This window comes from Trachypithecus francoisi, unplaced genomic scaffold (assembly GCF_009764315.1).
Source record: "Trachypithecus francoisi isolate TF-2019V2 unplaced genomic scaffold, Tfra_2.0 Lachesis_group12, whole genome shotgun sequence".
Classification (NCBI taxonomy): domain Eukaryota; kingdom Metazoa; phylum Chordata; class Mammalia; order Primates; family Cercopithecidae; genus Trachypithecus; species Trachypithecus francoisi.
In genome coordinates, this window is record NW_022681457.1 from 88620141 (window position 1) to 88640074 (window position 19934).

The following is a 19934-nucleotide window of genomic DNA, read 5'->3' on the forward strand; positions in this document are numbered from 1 at the left end:
TAGAAGGCCCCCGCCTAGTGGCAGCCCCCTGCCCATGGCCTTCAACACAACAGGTCTCTCTCTAAAACTCTTAACCATACAGCCATTAACTGATCCCTCTATGTCCCCGTGTCCTTGGTCCCCAGTCTAACTTTATACAGCCAGGCAGAAGTAGCAGAGCTTTTCCAGCAACTTTCCATGCCACTACGCCACTTCCGTCAAAAACGGGCTGTTTTCCTCCCTCTAGTTATTGGAATCAGCTGAAAGCCTGGCCTCCCTGCAGCGCCGAACTACCTCAATAGCCCAAGTAGCTGCCCAAAACAGGCGAGCCCTAGGCTTGTTTACAGCTGAAAAAGGAGGCACTTGTCTCTTCCTTGGAGAAGAGTGCTGCTATTATGTTAGCAAGTCAGGCCTAGTAGACACTAACATTCAAACCCTCAATAAAATAAAAACTGAGATACAGAACCTTAATACCTCAACCTTGCTGGGACCCTCCTTCTGGGTTTTGCCCATATTCCAACAAATGCTTCCATTCCTTGTTCCTATACTAATACTGTGCCTTATTTTATTCTTCATCCGTACGTCCAAATGCCAACCATGGGCCCCGACCTTAACAGCGCCCCTTAACAGCAGGAAGTAGCCAGACAGACCACGGCGCCCCTTTATCACTATTATCAATAAAAGGTTGGACTGTTTGGATGAACGGAGGCAAGATGGTGCACTTCCGGGTTCTTCATCCCCCCCCCAACTTTTCCCGCGCGCGCGAAAATGCAGCCGGCGACCCGGGAAGGTGCAAACCAACTAGGCATGCGCCAGGTGATGTCAATCCGAAGAGACCAAGATTTACCTGGTCGCACCTGCGGAACGCCCCTGACACGCCCGTGCCCCGCCTATTGCCCTCCCACTCCTAGAAAAGCCGCTCCGGAGGGACGCCACGCACGGCCTTCTCACAGCCCCACTCCTGTCGGGATGTCGGGACTGTGGGAACTCCGTCCGAGAGCCCCACCGGGGGACTCTGTGGGCCTTCTTTGCCGGAGGCTGACAGACTTCTCCCTACCCACCTTCTTCCCCTGAAGCTAGGTGACCAAAATAAACTTGCAGTTTTGCTCCTACACTTGCCTAGTCGCTGGTTCTTTTGTGCCCGCTCTGGTGGTCCTAGAAAAACAAATCACCTAGTAGCTGAGGTTACAGGTGTGCACCACCATGCCCAGCTAATTTTTTTGTATTTTTAGTAGAGATAGGTTTCACCATGTTGGCCAGGCTGGTCTTGAACTCCTGGCTTCAAGTGATCTGCCCACCTTGGCCTCCCAAAGTGCTGAGATTATGAGCTGGGCATGAGGCACGAGGTTTATTATTAAATCAAACTCCACCCTTCTCTCTGGAAATCGCCATTTTAGAAATGTGAGAACTGTGATTGTGAAAATGTTTTTCAAACAACAACAATATAATGTCACATTAGAAGGATTCTGTCTTAAATTGGGCTGGCTTAGCTATTTACAGTCAACTAACCCTCTTTCAAGGTCTGGTAGAATATTTGAAGGTTTTATGTGAGTGTTTGCCAAGGGAGTTGAGTTTAATGGCCCGGAATAAATTATGATTAATATTTTTAGCAGGAGGTGACGGAAGAGTTGACCTCTCTCACAGACATTTTTTATTGTTCATTACTCAAGAGGAAACTGCTTGCCTTTGACCTTTTTTCCAGCTTGCTTTTCTGCTGGTCCTGTACTTGTCTCAGACCAAAGAAATTCGTGTTGAGATTGTCAAGGTTGAGATTTGGGTGAGGCTAACTAGTTTTGCATAGCATACTTGTCAGAGAAATAACGGCCTACTTCAACTACACAGCTGCAGACGATTTGCCCTGGAGGTTAAAACAATGATTCCTACCACCCCGATCTGCCCTTCTTATCTTAAAAACCCACTCTTTTTCCATAAGAAAGAAAAGTCTCCAGGGTAAACTAAATGGCAAGTAACTTTGCTGCATTCAGTAAAGTGATATACTTTTGTGCAGATTTTCAAATTAATATCTGAAGAATCTTAGACAACAGTAATAATGTTATAGTCTAGATAGCACCTATGGATATGTAGTTTTCAATACTATTCAAAGGAATACCACAGATGGCAAACTTTCTTAGTCTAAAATCTTTATACAAGCACAAATATAAATAGGAAAAAATTAAGATTACGCTTACAAAACAAAATATAAAAAATAAAAAATATAAAAAGATGGTTAATTTTTTTTTTAACAGAGTCTTGCTCTGTCTCCCGCCTCGGCCTCCCACATGCTGGGATTACAGATGTGAGCCACAATGCCTGGCCAGTTAATCTTAATTTTACATCTGTATAAAATACATGTGAAAGCCATCTGAGTGATGGTGCTGACTGAAATCCTGTTTGGTGCAGCATCAGACCATTCCTATGTTCTGTTTTATTGTTTTTGTTTTGGAAGACTATGCAAATTCTGATTAGCAATATAGTTACAGTAAAGGAAGAGTAATATTATACATTTAATAGTTTCAAGTGCTTTTGTTTTGTTTTTGTTTTTGACACTGGGTCTCACTCTGTCACCCAGGTTTAAGTGTAGTGGCATGATCATGGCTCACAGCAGGCTCCATGTCCTGAGCTCAAGTGATCCTCCCACCTCAGTCTCCCATGTAGCTGGGACTACAGGAGCATGTCACCATGCCTGGCTAATTTTTGTAGTTTTTGTAGAGACAGGGTTTCACCATGTTGCCTGGGGCGGTCTTCAACTCCTGGGCTCAAACAATCCACCCACCTTCGACTCCCAAAGTGCTGGGATTACAGGCATGAGCCACCATGCCCAGCCTCAGGTACTTTTGAATTGGCCTATTTTAAAAATCATTTAGCAAAGCCTATTAAAATTTTGTTTCAGTTGAGAACCGAACATATTGGACTTTACGATACTAAGCCACTAAGGTATCTGTTTTGTTTATAATTATAAATTTTGAACCCCAGCGTTATTCATAAGGAAAAAACTTTTTTTTTGAGATTGGGTCTCGCTCTGTCACCAGGCTGGAGTGTAGTGGCGCAATCTCAACTCACCGCAACCAACCTCTGCCTCCCAAGCTCAAGTGATCCTTCCACCTCAGCCTCTCGAGTAGCTGGGATTATAGGTTTACTACCATGCCTAGCTAATTTTTTGTATTTTTTGTAGAGATGGGATTTCACCATGTTGCCCAGGCCAGTCTCAAACTCCTGAGTTCAAGCAATCCATCTGCCTTGACCTCCCAAAGTGCTGGGATTACAGGTGTGAGCCACTGTACCCAGCCCAAGAAAGATATTTTAATAGGGAAAAGTACAAAAAAAAGTACTACTCTATAAAGGCATTGTAGCTGGGCACGGTGGCTGATGCCTGTAATCCCAGCACTTTGGGAGGCCGAGGCAAACGGAGCACTTGAGGTCAGGAGTTCAAGATCAGTCTAGCCAACATGGCAAAACCCCATCTCTACTAAAAATACAAAAATTAGCTGGGCGTAGTGGCACACGCCTGTAGTCCCAGCTACTCGGGAGGTTGGGGCATGAGAATTGCTTGAATCCAGGAGGTGGAGGTTGCAGTGAGCCAAGATCATGCCATTGCACTCCAGCCTGGACGACAGAGCAAATCCTTGTCTCAAAAAAAAAGAAAAAAGGCATCATAAAGATCTTCATAGACTGGAGAAACTGTGGAAGCAACAGAAATGACAGGAAAACAGTCATCTTTCCTCCATAGATAAAACTAAAGATTTCAGTTCCCTTCATAACATTTAGTCAAATATTGTGAAAACGTACACATCCTTTCCTGGCATTGACTAATCAACCTAATTAATTTCCTGAAAACATCACCAAGGTATGCAAGTATCAGCAGCTGAGATAAATCTGTCAAATAATCAGACAATTGAAACATGAAAACTACATTCAGATGTATGCCCCTCACTGGCCAGGCGTGGTAGCTCACGCCTGTAATCCCAGCACTTTGGAAGCCAAGGTAGGTGGATCACCTGAGGTCAGGAGTTCAAGACTAGCCTGGCCAACAGGGTGAAACCGCATCTCTACTAAAAATACAAAAAATTAGCTGGCGTGGTGGCGGGAGCCTGTAATCCAGCTACTCTGTAGGCTGAGGCAGGAGAGTTGCTTGAACCTAGGAGATGGAGGTTGCGGTGAGCAGAAATGGTGCCACTGCACTCCAGCCTGGGCGACAGAGCGAGACTCCGTCTCAAAACAACAACACTTAGCATTTTACCTTAGACTGCCACCTCATTTCTGATGCTTAAGTGTGGTGGTCTTGCTCTGAAGAAAGTCTCAAGCAGTTGAGCTCTAATGTAACTGGCGATTTGTTCGGTTCTAGCATATCTTACTATTTTTTGTTTTGGAGACAGGGTCTTGCTCTTTTGTCCAGGCTGGAGTACAGTGGTATGATCGCAACTCACTGTAGCTTCGAACTCTTGGCCTCAAGCAAGCCTCCTGCCTCAGCTTCCCAAATAGCTGGGATTACAGGGGCATGCCGCCACACTTGGTTCTTATTTTTAAAGAGAAGATAAAATCTGGGCCAGGTGCAGTGTCTCATGCTTGTAATCCAAGCACTTTGGGAGGTTGAGGTGGGAGGATTGCTTGAGGCCAGGAGTTTGAGACCAGCCTGGTCAACATAGTGAGACTCCATCTCTACAAACATTTTAAAAACTATCCGAATGTGGTGGTGTACACCTGTTGTCTTAGCTACTTGGGAGGCTGAGGCAGGAAGATCCTTGAGCCCAGGAGGTGAGCTGTGATCTTGCTACTGCATTCCCACCTGGGCGAGAGAGTGAGACCCTGTCTCTCTTAAAAAATCATAAACAATTGGCCGGGCACGGTGGCTCACGCCTGTAATCCCAGCACTTTGGGAGTCCGAGGCGGGCAGATAACGAGGTCAGGAGTTCAAGACTAGCCTGACCCACATGGTGAAACCCCATCTCTACAAGAAATATAAACAATTAGCTGGGCGTGGTGGCACGTGCCTGTAATCCCAGCTACTCAGGAGGCTGAGGCAGGAGAATCACTTGAACCCAGGAGGTGGAGGTAGCAGTGAGCCGAGATCATGCCACTGCACTCCAGTCTGGGTGACAGGACAAGACTCCATCTCAAAAAAAAAGAAAAAAAAAAAAAGAAAAAAAAATTTAAACAGTTAAAAATTGTTTGCAGACAGAAATTTGCCTGCCAACTTGTGACTTCTGGTATTAGTCTAACAACTTTAATTAAAAAATGAAGAGCTATACCTGAAATTACGCAGTTAGAGGGTTGAGAGCTGATTTCCAAAATCTTAGTCCAGTGTTTTCTGGCATCGCATACCGGGGCTGTGTATCCACTTTTGGGCCTGTAAAGATTCCCCCAGTTCATTTTGGTTCCTTTTTTCCCTACACATTCTTAATTCTTTCACCTCCTGGCAAAGTTTGGAAGCCTAGTGTCATCTCCCCGTTTTCACTCCACTCACTGTCTTTTATTTAAGAAGGTGAAAAATAGGTGGGGCAGGGGGGAGGTAGGCAGTCTTTGAAAAACCTGAACTCCAGCCACATGCCCAGCATTGGAAACATTCTATATATTCTCTCATTTAATGCTCCAACAGTTCTATTTTCTCCTTCACACTGGAGGAAACTGAGATTTAGAATCATCAAGGAACTTGCTCAGAGTGTCACATAATCAAGGTTTGAACCCAGGACTTCATGACTAAAGCTTACCTTCTTTCCACTGTGTCACATGGGTCCCATTCCCTAGTCTGAAAAGCTGTAATGATGACCACACAAGAGAAAGTTTAAGAGCAAAGCTTTTCTTTTTATTGCAGTTATTAGTGAAAGTTATACTTCAAACTGAAGCTAAGCAACACTAAAACCATTCATATTTTTAAACTCAAGGATTAAAAACAAATACAACATAGAACTCTCCAGTAGGCAGAATGGCAGAAAAAAGAGTAGTGGTTCTGTCACAGAACATTTTGTGACAGTTTGGCTCAGAAAGAATCATGACAATTTCTTTTTGTTATTGTTGTTGTTTTTTGCCTCCCAACAGGAAACAATGACAATTTCTTTAACGCAAAATATTCTATGAGCTGCTTAAAAACCAGCTTCTTCAAGCTTCTCCATCTCACCCATAACTTGTTTGTAGTATAATAATTTTTGTGGGGAAGATAGTGTAACTGAAAAAGAAAATATATTACCAAATTTTAAATACTGAAAACAAGTACTTTTGTTCAAAAACTTTATTTGCCTTCTGCTCATTATAATTACATATAATCTTCAAAGAGTTTAAATGACAACCAAACCTAAGGCCTGGCCCCCAAGAACACAGTGATAGGATTCAGCACTTGGTGTTTCTAATTATACAGTGACTACATATATGTCATAGACCTGCTCTCATCCATTCCCCACCATAAAGTTCCAACTTCCTCTTACTAAAATATGGCAGTCAAGTTTCGTCTCATTCAAAATCTTATCTGTTCCTATAGCATATTACAGACTTAGACTCACTCTTCTGTTTTAATTGATGTTACTGTGTAGCCGAAGATTTTAAAAAAAGGTTTATAGATATACACTTGAAATTCTGCAGTCTTGAAATACTACAATAAGTTGTTCTTACTTATGAAAAGCCAACGACAACAACAAAAAAGGCCAGGCCAGGCCAGGCATAAGACAGAGGGGAAGGGAAGATGAGGAGGGAGGTTGGAGAGTCCCATCATTTTGCCTTGCTGAAACTGGGTTTCAGTAGAAATATTTGGCAAGAATAGTGTGGAAAAGGAGGATGGAGAAAGAGGTTACTCTGATTTTATGTAATAATTCAGTTTCAAAACATACTGATATCAACCTCCAAAAATAGTAGTTCACATCTGCAATACAAATAGGCACACATGGTAAAGATGGTTAAAAAGTAGAATTTAAAAGGCTATTTGTCCATCTTCAGGACATTTTGCAGGTGGCCCCACCCTCCCCACATGTCCTGTATTTACATTTTACTCTTCAGAAAAGCCCCTTTAAAAAGAATGCTATTTCTTCCTCCATTACTTAGGGGTTTTAAAATTTTTTATTTATTTATTTTTTTTTAGCAGCAATTATCTAGTGGGAGCAGTTAGCTACACTTTAGGGGTGTATGTTTGTATATGCATTGTGTATAACAGAAATATTCTCTAGAGTGAGCAGTCAGATTACACTGGAATGGTCATAATACAATTTAGTCCCCCAAACACTAAAGAAACACATTATTTTTTCTATATAAACTTAATATGCAGAGTTATAAACATAAAATATTGATATATACACACATACGCACACCACTGCTTCCCACAGCCTATGAATGCATCCACGTACTAGTCCACAAGAATGATCTTTATTCACAAGATATAGTAATACTTTTATGGGTCCATAACTGAAAAGAGACATTAAAGCTACACATCGCAGCAAAAATAGGTTAAAAGTATTCCTGATACATCAATGTTAGCTCTCTCCTTGCATAAGGTGGATTTTTTGTTCATTTTTCAAACATGAATCTCCCCAACTTTTCATTTTCAGTACTTGAAATTCTGATTGAAATTAATGCAGATGCCACCTTTGTTAGTAATGAGTTGGAAAAGCCCAACTGCCTGCAACAAGGGGAGGTCGGCATCTGTAGAGATAAAAGTAAGTGTTGAATGCATCCATACCCTGTATACCTAAAATGCATCCTTTTTCCTTTTTTAAAAAAATCTTGTCTGTAGCAACAAACAATTGTGTACACTCCCTGCAGTGGTATGCCCTTTGTAATTTCCTAGAAACAGAATCTCTTCCCCCCATGGAAATGCATAAGCCTGCTGAAATGTAAGGACCTGCCACAATCCATAAAGGTAACTGCATCAGACGCCTGACACGACCTGCAGGTGCTCAGAATTGATTCACATGAAGCAAGAACTTTCACTATATTTAACCTTTACAGGTACATGATGATTGGAATTTTTAAAGTAAAGCAAAGTTAAATTCTGCAAAGCCATGAGTGAAATAAGCACACTTTCTTTCTTAAAATCTAACCCTCTTCTTCAAAGAAAGGTACCAAAAATCGGCCAAGAAACTATCTAGTTGTACAATAGCCTCTGATGCTAACATGTAGCAAAAGTGCCTGAAGGCAAAGGCGAAGTTAATTTCTAAGTATTTGTCTATTATTATTATTGTTGTTGCTGTTGAGATGGAGCTTCGCTTTGTCACCCAGGCTGGAGTGCAGTGGCACAATCTTGGCTCACTGCAACCTCTGCCTCCTGGGTCCAAGCAATTCTCCCACCTCAGCCTCCCGAGTAGCTGGGATTACAGGCACCCTCTATCATGCCCAGCTAATTTCTGTATTTTTAGTAGAGACAGGGTTTCACCATGTTGGCCAGGCTGGTCTCGAACTCCTGACCTCAAGTGATCCACCTGCCTCAGCTTCCCAAAGTGCTGGGATTACAGACGTGAGCCACTGCACCCAGCCAATTTCTAAGTATTTGATGGTTTTCACCACATTAATCTAACTCAAAATAAAACTGCAGCTGCCATAGCACCACTAAAATAATTTGGTGTTTGAAGTTATGCTTTTGCCAAGGATTATTATAAAGAAAAATTCAGCCTGTGTGCTGGATGTCTTGCAGGGAAACAACAGGACATGCTTGTAAGTGAACACTAGACCATGATAAGGCCTATGTTTCTCTTATTCCTGTGTCATAAAATGACCTATGGTAATTAAAGACACTTTCACAGAGGAAACTGGAAAGGAATCCTTCACACACACTCTTCTATTATCTTGAAAGTCTGAAGAACTTTTCCTTTGGAGAACTCAAATACTTCCGCAAACATTATCTTATTCTCACAATTTAGTGAGCGTGCCTATGATCCCAGTAATGGGTGCTGAGGCAGGAGGACTGCTTGAGCTTGTGCCTATGATCCCAGCACTCTGGGTGGCTGAGGCAGGAGGACTGCTTGAACTGAGGAGTTAGAGATCAGCCTGGACAACATGTGAGACCCCATCTCTGCAATCAAAGAAAAGAATCAGCCAGGTGTGGTGGCATGCACCTCTAGTCCCAGCTACTTGGGAGGCTGAAGCAGGAGAATAGTTTGGGCCCAGGAGTTGGAGGCTGTAGTGAACTATGATCACGCCACTGTAGTTCAGCCTGGGCAACAGAGTGAGACCCTGACTCAAAACAAAAAAACCCCAATGATTTAGTGAGGTAGGTGAGGACAGGTATTACCACTCTTATTTACAATGGGAAACTAGGTACACAGAGATTAAGAGAATTGCCTAAGGACACAGAACAAATCAGTGGGAGATCTATTACTAAATTCCAAGTCCCTGGCTCATATTCTAGAGCCCTTTCTACTCTCAAAGGCAACAAATTCGCAATAGGCTTTTTCCAGTTGTGAGCTTTCAAAAGTTCCTCCGTTGAAGAACACCTTAAGCCTTCTCTCTTACAGCCCACGCTTGACTAGGAACTTGGATGAGTTTTAAACTATTTTTACATAATATTTTGCACATATCAAGAAGGCAGATGACAGAAGCTGTATAAAAGTCAGAATAAATACATAAATTAAGAGAAATGAACAGGTTAAGTATTAATTCATTCAGTATAATTTTTTACATATTTTAGAAACCATGTATCAGAATAAAAGTCATAACATTTTAAAGTTTAAATCAGAGTCCAATTTATCAAATCCATAAGCTATATTAATTTTCTTTAAGAGTATGAGGATCTCTGTTGGTTGGCAGGTTAAAATATTACTTTCAAGAATAATTCTTATTTATTTTAAAGATTGGGGTCTTGCTGTGTTGCCCAGTCTTGCTTTAAACTCCTGGGCTCAACTATCCTCCTGCCTCACCCTCCTGAGAAGTTCGGACTACAGGTGCAAACCATCACACCTGACTAATACCAATAATAATTTTATCACTTTGCTATAATAATCATGTTCCTGATTTATATTCTGTTCACATTAGCACTCTATAGCTAGCAAAAAATTCCATGGCTAGGGATTATACTTGCAACATTAATACTTTCAATCTTAATTCTCACTTAACTGAGTTAGAATTTCTTTTCATATACGTTAAAGTTACACTGTAATAATCATTCTATTTTTGTTTTATCCTTCCCCTCTTTTAACAGTGTGCGTGTGTGTGTGTGGTGGGGAGAAAAGAACAATTATGTGATTCACAAATGGCATAAAACACTGATTGTATTACAAATAAGAATGGTGGCACTCTAGTAAATAAGATAATGGAATGTCAAAGGAAACTAACTTTCGAATACAAACATGGAAAACATGCTGAAATATCAATCAAGCTAGAACTTGTGGCATGTGATTCTTCTTTCCCAAGTATTTTGAGAGTGTTATTTACCCCCAGTAGAATTCTATATAAACTGCCTCTAAGTCCTTTTCCTATTCTTTTTTTTTTTTTTTGAGACAGAGTCTCGCCCTGTCACCCAGGCTGGAGTGCAGTGGTGCGATCTCGGCTCACTGCAACCTCCGCCTCCCGGGTTCCAGACTACCTTGTCTGGAAAGGCCCTGCTTGGTGTTTTCTATTTAAAGGGGAAAACCAAAGACGTTATGTTGATAGCAATATCTGGCTCTATTAAGGATAAATACTTCATTAATTTCTTTACTGTAATTCAGACTAGTAGGATTCTCCTGCCTCAGCCTCTGGAGTAGCTGGGACTACAGGTGCCTGCCACCACGCCTGGCTAATTTTTGTATTTTTAGTTGAGACAGGGTTTCACCATATTGGCGAGGCTGGTCTCGAACTCCTGACCTTGGGATCCGCCTGCCTCGGCCTCCCAAAGTGTTGGGATTACAGGCGTGAGCCACTGCGCCCAGCCTATTCTTTCTTTTTTAAAGAGGGAACGGGGTTAGACCCTGAGCTAAGAAATGAGAAAGCTCCTGGAAAACCTTAATTGCAATTAATTACTATAGAAGATCAAGTCTGTTGCTAGCAAAACCAAAGCTTCCTTTTGTTAAACTTCAAACTGTATCCATTAACTGGGTTGGACTGTCTGTGCCAAAATTCTTTCTTCATTACAAACCAGTGTTTTTACCAAATCCCACACCAAAACCATTTTCTTTACAGGAAAGACTACCTTGTCTGGAAAGGCCCTGTTTGGTGTCTTCTATTTAAAGAGGAAAACCAGAGACATTATGTTGATAGCAATGCCTGGCTCTATTTAAGTGTAAGTGCTTCATTTAGTTTCTTTACTGTAATTCAGAAGCAACCTCCAAGGCTTCTCTAAGTTACTGAGAACAGGTGTGCCTTTGGGTCTGGGACAACATTATCATATAAATTTAGATTACCGAGACGCTCGTCTTAGGTCTCTTCTATAGGTTCAAATAGCAATAGTTGCTCTTTTACTCTGCAAATACTAAACAATTTTAAGGTTTCTGTCCAAGGATCCCAGCAAAGAAATCTTATTCTAATTTCCCCCTCACTATATATTCTCACAATCCTACTAGTCTATTTCTTTACAAAAACCTCCAGTTTCTACAGATTCTGACAATAAAGATGCACATATGCAACATTTTTGCAGTCTTTCCTTCTTTGGTTCTAAAAAGACTATTAAAGGATTAACTTAAGAGATTTGTTTTTTTCCCAACCAAAAATGAAATAAAGATGAAATAAAGCCATGAAATAAAGATGGAAGTTTTGCCGGGCGTGGTGACTCAAACCTGTAATCCCAGCACTTTGGGAGGCCGAGGCGGGCAGATCACAAGGTCAGGAGTTCGAGACCAGCCTGGCCAATACGGTGAAACCCCATCTCTACTAAAAATACAAAAATTAGCCAGGAGTGGTGGCGGACGCCTGTAGTCCCAGCTACTCGGGAGGCTGAGGCAGAAGAATCGCTTGAACCCGGGAGGCGGAGGTTGTAGCGAGCTGAGATCGGGCCACTGCACTCCAGCCTGGGCGACAGAGCGAGACTCGGTCTCAAAAAAAAAAAAAAAAAAAAGATGAAAGTTTTGTCTTTTATTTTTAAAATTATTATTATTTTTTGAGACGGAGTTTCACTCTTGTCACCCAGGCTGGAGTGCAATGGTGCAATCTCAGTTCACTGCAATCTCTGCCTCCTGAGTTCAAATGATTCTCTTGCCTCAGCCTCCTGAGTAGCTGGGATTACAGGCACCCACCACCATGCCTGGCTAGTTTTTGTATTTTTAGTAGAAATGGGTTTTGCCATGTTGGCAAGGCTGGTCTCGAACTCCTGACCCCAGGTAATCAGCCTGCCTCGGCCTCCCAAAGTGCTGGGATTACAGGTGTGAGCCACCATGCCCAGCCAAGATGAAAGTTTTAGGCACTAAATACCAGAGTAATCTCCCTCTCTAGTCTCTGGTGTTGCCTCTTCAACATCAAACATAAAATTATAGATAGCATACAGCCAATTTTTGGAAAGAGTAAAATTTAAAAAGCAAGGCTCTAATGACCAACACTCCCATCTGTTTTCTACACATAACGCTGTTCATGGCAATTCTTTTTTGGGATGATCTATTACTTACTGCACAAAGACTTTTTTTTTTTTTTTTTTTTTTTGAGACAGAGTCTCACTCTGTTGCCCAGGCTGGAGTGCAGTGGCGTGATCTTGGCTTACTGCATCCTCTGCCTCCTGTGTTCAAGCAATTCTCCTGCCTTAGCCTCCTGCCTACAACTGGCTAATTTTTGTATTTTTAGAAGAGATGGGGTTTTGCCATGTTGGCCAGGCTGGTCTTGAACTCCTGACCTCAGGTGATCCGCTCACCTCGGCTGCCCAAAGTGTTGGGATTACAGGCGTGAGCCACTGCTCCTGGCCACAAAGCTTTCTTTCTAAAGAGGTGAACTAAACATGAATAAGCCATCAAGTACTTCACTGTGGTCAAGCTGTACTGATGCCAGGTAGCAGGATTTGTGAAGCCTACCAGTTAAAACAGCAAAATAGGCTCTATATGCCAGGTTTCTATGAACTTTCAGAAGGAAAAAGAAAACACAGGACCAGATGCACCTTTTTTTCTTTTTTTTGAGATGGAGTCTCATCTCCACCTCCCAGGTTCAAGCAATTCTCCTGCCTCAGCCTCCCAAGTAGCTGGGACTACAGGTGTGCGCCACCACACCCAGCTAATTTTTGTATTTTTAGTAGAGATGGGGTTTCAGCATGTTGGCCAGGATGGTCTCGATCTCTTGACCTCGTGATTTGCCCACCTTGGCCTCCCAAAGCGCTGGGATTACAGCCGTGAGCCACCACGCCTGGCCCAGAGGCAACTTTTAAAATTTCGGTCTTCAGGAACTACATGTCTGCTAACCTTGTTATTACATGTTGACATGTAATGAATACAACTATAAAGGTTATAAGCGCAATAGATATCCTTAAAAGGGGACATACACTCACAGCAAAAATATTATTTAGCTTTTTTTTTTCTTTTGAGATGGAATCTTGCTCTGTCACCCAGGCTGGAGTGCAGTGGTGCTATCTCGGCTCACTGCAACCTCCGCCTCCTGGGTTCAAGCCATTCTCCTGCCTCAGCCTCCCCAGTAGCTGGGATTACAGGCACATACCACCATGCCCAACAAATTTTTGTATTTTTAGTAGAGACGGGGTTTCACCATATTGGGCAGGCTGGTCTCCAACTTCTGACCTCGTGATCCGCCCATCTCGGCCGCCCACCCAAAGTGCTGGGATTACAGGTGTGAGCCACCATGCCCAGCCACATTAATTTGCTTTTAATTAGTAGTAACAAACTCTTATAATCAAAGTACAAATCTGTACTATCTGTATACAATTAGTACTTGATGTGTGGGGGGTGGAGGAAGTATCTCAGAATAGTGTATCATAGAGCAAACTAATGTAACTGGCAAAAATGCAAAAATGAAATGGCTAATCTCTACAAAGAAAACACATGTTGATCTATTTTAAACTGCAAAACTTACCATATAAAAATAAAATTTTCCCATTTATAATTACCTGACACTTTTCCATTTCCCTGCCTCTCAGTGGAATAATACACTACAGTAAAATGTCATACATTGAGTTCCAATAATATAGAATTGAAAACCCAGAGGATGGAATACAGTTTATCTTTTAACCTCTTATAGAAATTTCTTGAGAAGCAAATTCATGGTGTAAAAATACAATGCAAGTATTTTACCTGCTTAAGAGAATATACTTTTTTCATGTACTTTTATTTATTTTTATTTTTATTTTCTGAGACGGAGTTTCACTCTTGTTGCCCAGGCTAGGGTGCAATGGCACAATCTCGGCTCACTGCAACCTCCGCCTCCCGAGTTCAAGTGATTCTCCTGCCTCAGCCTCCCAAGTAGCTGGGGTTACAAGCATGTGCCACCATGCCCAGCTAATTTTTGCATTTTTAGTAGAGATGGGGTTTTGCCATGTTGGCCAGGCTGGTCTCGAACCCCTGACCTCAGGTCGTCTGCCTGCCTCAGCCTCCCAAAGTGCTGGGATTACAGGCGTGAGCCACTGTGCCCAGCCCATGTACTTTTATTTTAAAAGTTAACATGCCAATATACGTAATCTTGATCTTGGTCAGATGTAGTGGCTCATGGCTGTAATCCCAGCACTTTGGGAGGCTGACGTGGGAGGATCACTTGAGTTTAGGAGTTCAAGACCAGCCTGGGCAATATAGTGACCCCACCTCTAAAGAAAAAAACCATCAGCTGGGCATGGTGGCGCACGCGAGTAGTCCCAGCTACTTCAGAGGTTGAGGTGGGAGGATAGCCTGAGCCCAGGAGTTTGAAGTTATAGTGAACTATGATTGTGCCACAAAACAAACAACTAATCTTGACCTACTCACTTGGAAACTGGAGTGTCTATATATAATTGAACTTAATATTCTATAATCCTTTTTTTTTTTTTTCGAGACGGAGTCTCACTCTGTCGCCCGGGCTGGAGTGCAGTGGCCGGATCTCAGCTCACTGCAAGCTCCGCCTCCCAGGTTTACGCCATTCTCCTGCCTCAGCCTCCCGAGTAGCTGGGACTACAGGCGCCCGCCACCTCGCCCGGCTAGTTTTTTGTATTTTTTAGTAGAGACGGGGTTTCACGGTGTTCGCCAGGATGGTCTCGATCTCCTGAGCTCGTGATCCGCCCGTCTCGGCCTCCCAAAGTGCTGGGATTACAGGCTTGAGCCACCGCGCCCAGCTTATAATCATTCTTTTTACTGCCTTCCAATTTATTCACATTCATAAATTATTACTATTGAAATTTTTAATTAGCTGAAGTACTCTATTAATCAGTCTTTATACCTGGCTCTCTCTAGCCACTTAAACTCTGATTTCTTCACTGATACTCAGGGATTGAATCAACTTTAGAAGTATGCTAGGGAAAAAATCAGGGTAGCAAATCTTCCATATAACAAATTATGGGGGAAAAGTTTCATTTCAGAATCAATTATCAATGAGTTTTGAATCATTTGCTATTTGTTTTCCAGGCCTACAAAAAAGGTATCTTAATCCTAATGCTGAAAAATGTGAGCATGTAAACAGTTTCAATGTACTTAAAGTTAAAAAAAAAAAAAAAGAAAAGGCATGTAACAATCATTTATTTGACAGGTTTCCCCAAAACTGCAATCAGGTAAAATAAATCCAATCTGTTATGTTAGTTTGCTACTAAAGGGAAAAAACAGATCAAACTTACAGGAAAGCCCCACCTCCCCTCCACATGTAGAAATCTGTCTAAAGACTGTCTTTAATGCCCACTATATAAACAACATTAAATATTCTAAGTTACAAAATAGTGTTAATGGTTTATTGGTAAAAATTCAAACTCTAGAGTTTATGGAATTCATAGTTTGGTTGGTATATTAACACTCCATCTTAATCTTTGCTGCTATTACAAAGAATGAGGAAAGCTAGAAATATCTATAAAAATAAAATACCTTAAAACCAACAAGCAAAATATAAAAGTTGCACACAAATTGCCAATAAATATAAACATCACAATAGAAAAATTAATCTTAACAAAAATAAACTCATAATTGCTATTAAGACATTATAAAAACAAAAAAGTTTAATGTGCATGGATATTTGCAAACAGACACAGTACACTCCAAACAATATAATTTTACTATCATTATTATATAATGCAGCATACAAGGTTACTGAGGTGTGGTATTTTTTGTTGTTGTTGTTGTTTGCTTTTAGTTTTCTTTTCTGGAAGAATGCTCACCAAATTCACAGGAAAGAAGTGCCTAGGTGATCATTTACTGCTATTTACTGCTTCCTAGTATGGAGCAAAATTGCCCTCTGGTAGATAACTACATTTCTTTTTTCTTTTTTTTTTTCTTTTGAGATGGAGTCTCACTGTGTCGCCCAGGCTAGAGTGCAGTGGTGCGATCTCAGCTCACTGCAAGCTCCGCCTCCCGGGTTCACGCCATTCTATAGGCGCCGGCCACCACACCCGGCTAATTTTTTCTATTTTTAGTAGAGACGGGGTTTCACCGTATTAGCCAGGATGGTCTCGATCTCCTGACCTCGTGATCCGCCCACCTCGGGCCTCCCGAAGTGCTGGGATCACAGGCGTGAGCCACCGCGCCCGGCCACTATCTACATTTCTAATGACTATGAAAGTCCTGCTATTTTCCTTTCTTTTGCTTATTTCCCCTTAAGCACAATTTTGCACATCCTACTTCTAATTAACTGATCAAACCCTTTTAAATGCCTTGTCATCATTTTTCATAGTCCCTGCATCCTAGAAAAAATAAAAAATCATTTAAAATATTCCTTGGTGTCTAGAAAATAAAATTTCTTTAACAATAGAGATCATCATTTTGCTTTCTCGCTTAAGCTGATCTGAATGATGACTTGGTATTGCCTTTATGAGCAGTCCTCCTTAATAATGACTAATTAGGCCGCGTGTGGTGGTGCCTTTGGATGCTGGTACTATACCCATAATCTTGTTAAAAAGTTAAGTGGTTTTGCTGTTTTATGTGCATTATGGATTTCCTCCAATACAGCTGAGAATTAAAAGGGTTAATTCTACTAAATATTTTGTTTTCAAATTTACAAAATAAATTTGGTGAGCATTTACCTTTACTGCATAAAAGCTTTCCTTGGTTCCCTTGGATGAGACTCAGGACAACAACTAACATTATTTTTATGAAACTGTCACACTCTTGGAGTTCTAAAATAATTTATCTTTAAAATTCTTAGCTTCGTGCTACTTGAAAAATAAAAATCTACAGCACCATCTTCTGAAAAGGCACTTTCTAAGAACCGCCTTGCTTTAAAAAATGATTAAAAAATTTAACTCAAGAGTCTATGCCCTGACAAACATCTTTGCTTTACTGAGACCCTAACATAGATACACTAGATTTTGGTTACCTTAGAAATTGGTCTAAAAAAGGAAGGGACCCCAATGGCTGGATAGGTGATTTGATAGGATTCTAATTTTGTCACACCATTTACCTGATACTTCAACAGGGTTTCTCACTGGTAAATCTCAACCCTCTATATTGAATCTACCATCCTTCTATCTTTAATTCAAATTAAAATCTTTAACTTCCATATTTTAAGAACAAAAGATTCTTGAGATTTAATCAATGATGTAAACATCTGGAGTACTAGTTTTGATGGGTAAAGTAATACAAATTTCCATGAGTAGTAGGGAATATTAGCACAAGCCTTGACCGTTGTATCTTAGTTTAAAAAATTACATTGAACTGACATGGAAAATTATAAACTTAAATGTACCATTTTAAAAGTAGGAAAAGAGTCAAAATAGTTTTTCCCTTTGTGTGTGTGAGATTATATATATACACACACTCATACATATACACACATACTCCCCACCCTGCTTCCTGGGACTCAGCTTGGCTTTCACTAATCACAGTGTCATTTCTAACATTGTAACTGATCAAGAATATTCTTAGTATAAACAGGACTTTTTAAAAAACATTTTTTGGAGAAAATTCTCACTTTCTGATTTCTGCACTGTCTTACCTATCTATTCTTGGCTTATTTTTTGACTCCTATAGAATCACAAAAGTGCTTTTGCATGATCAAATATGAGAACTGAAATAGGAAAACAAGGGTTCTAAATTAGGGTATACTGCTACTCAGGAAGGCGCTACTTGATGTCAAACCTCCCAACAATTCTTACTGAAGCTTTAAGACATTTATGATTTCTCAAAAAGTATGAAAATAATGAATACTTCATATGGATAAAGCCAAAATAAAGGTGCCAGACTAATGATCTTTATGCAGCTTGACTAACTAGTAAAAGGTAATCTAAGTAGCAAGTTACTGTTAAGGGCAACTTGTCTGTTCAACAGAAGAACATCTAAGAGGATAAGCTAAGCAAACATTTAACTCAGGTTTAATGACACTGAATGAAAATTTTGCAGAGTTGTCAGTTAAACTTCTTGGTAAAAATATTAAAATCAAGTTTGAAATAGGAAGACTACAACATATTCTAGCTGTATCCAAGTCGTTTGCTTCTTGAATTTCATAAAAATCACCACCCTTGGCAAATTCATGTAGGTCTCTAAACAGATCCATCAAGTTCCTTGAGTAACAAACGGTCTCTAATTCCTGGTCTGCAATCCATCTAAACACTTCAGATCCATCACTGGCATGCTTAGCACTCACTCTTTCCTTGAACACTGAGATCCTCTGCCAGTCGTTCCTGCTGAAGGGCAAGTCAGCTTTTATTTTCCTACACATGCCTTAAGTCTTTCATGACTCTGTCAGGAGGCCTGTCTTCCTAAAATCCATTAGAGAATACACAAGTGAACACTAGGCAGTGGTGAGTTGTGGAGAAGCTAGCCTGGAAACTGGTCTACACCTTTAGAAGGCTGAGAATCCCTGTGCTGGAAGGCAGAGATGCCTCTATCAAGTGCCTTCCGAAACACTCAGTCATTCCTACTAGAATCCCTCCTAGACTGTCTTCTAGGAAGAGAAATATATTAATAGGTTATAAACAGGGATTTCCCTTAGAATAATAGTTTTCCCAAGAAACTTGTTAGAAGATAACTATTAAGAAAAAGAAAGGGAATCTAATATTTCTGTGAAAATGTGCCAAAAAAACCAGTACTGAGGAGGCTGAGGTACCCTTTTTCAAACTGTAAAAGTCAAAATCTACATTTCTAAAACAAAGAATATCCTGATATTAAATTGAAACTAAAATGGCAGCACCCTTTGTTACTTTGATATTTCGTGTCCTTACTCTTACTTAGGAAAAAAAACGGTCTAACACTAGCCTTGAATCCTGCTTATCTCCTTATTGTTTAGTGCAGTAACTGTCAGACTCTACTTAAATAAATATAGCAGCTACAATATTGTAAGTGTATGGTCCTCCATGCCAGTAACCTGATACTGTAATATAATACATGTATCAGCACTTTACGTAGACACTTCAGCCATCAAGAATATACATTAAACTCCCAACTCTTCTTCATATGAAAATCAATTATCTAGTTGCCAGACTGATATTTTACAGTCAGTCTTGTAAGATACATCATAGAAAAAAGAAGATTAAAATTTAGCATTCATGATATAGTTAGTGAGCAAGGGCAGGAGCAGAAGGGTCACTGTGAATTTCATGTTTAACTTAAAACAAATTTTTTTTAAATAAAAAAGATTAGAAATTCTGCACCAGAAGTGCAACAATAAATAGGACAAAAATCAAAAAGCATTTGTCACTTAGCCTTTTACCTTAAAATTCTAAGCATAAGTTTTCTTGTAATTAAGAACCAATGGTAATTAATATACCAATTTGTTAGCAAAATAGAAATATACATATTCTTTCAAGTTAATCAACTTTAAACTAGCAATGCTGACTAGTGTAAGAGCACTCTAAAAAAGAAATCACTCAAAAGGTAAAACTTTATAATTTAGAAAAAATATTTTTGCTCTTAAAAAAGTCCTTCCAAATATATTTAAATTAAGGGCTCCACTCTAGCATATATGAGTGACTGAAAATTAGGTGAGAGAGTACATAGAGAAAGGGTATCTACAGTCGTTCCCTAAAGTGTCCCGTATGAATC

At 40.5% G+C, this 19934-nt stretch overlaps 1 protein-coding gene across 1 annotated transcript in view; it reads right to left on the reverse strand.

Moving 5' to 3' along the window:
• Window positions 1-5757: 5757 nt before the first annotated feature.
• LOC117092885 (protein argonaute-3) overlaps window positions 5758-19934 on the reverse strand; it is a 142727-nt gene continuing 128550 nt past the window's right edge. The window contains exon 18 of the mRNA XM_033227124.1: window positions 5758-6139. Coding sequence (XP_033083015.1) covers window positions 5954-6139 — 186 coding nt within the window. The 3' untranslated portion in view covers window positions 5758-5953. The remainder of the gene's footprint in view (window positions 6140-19934) is intronic.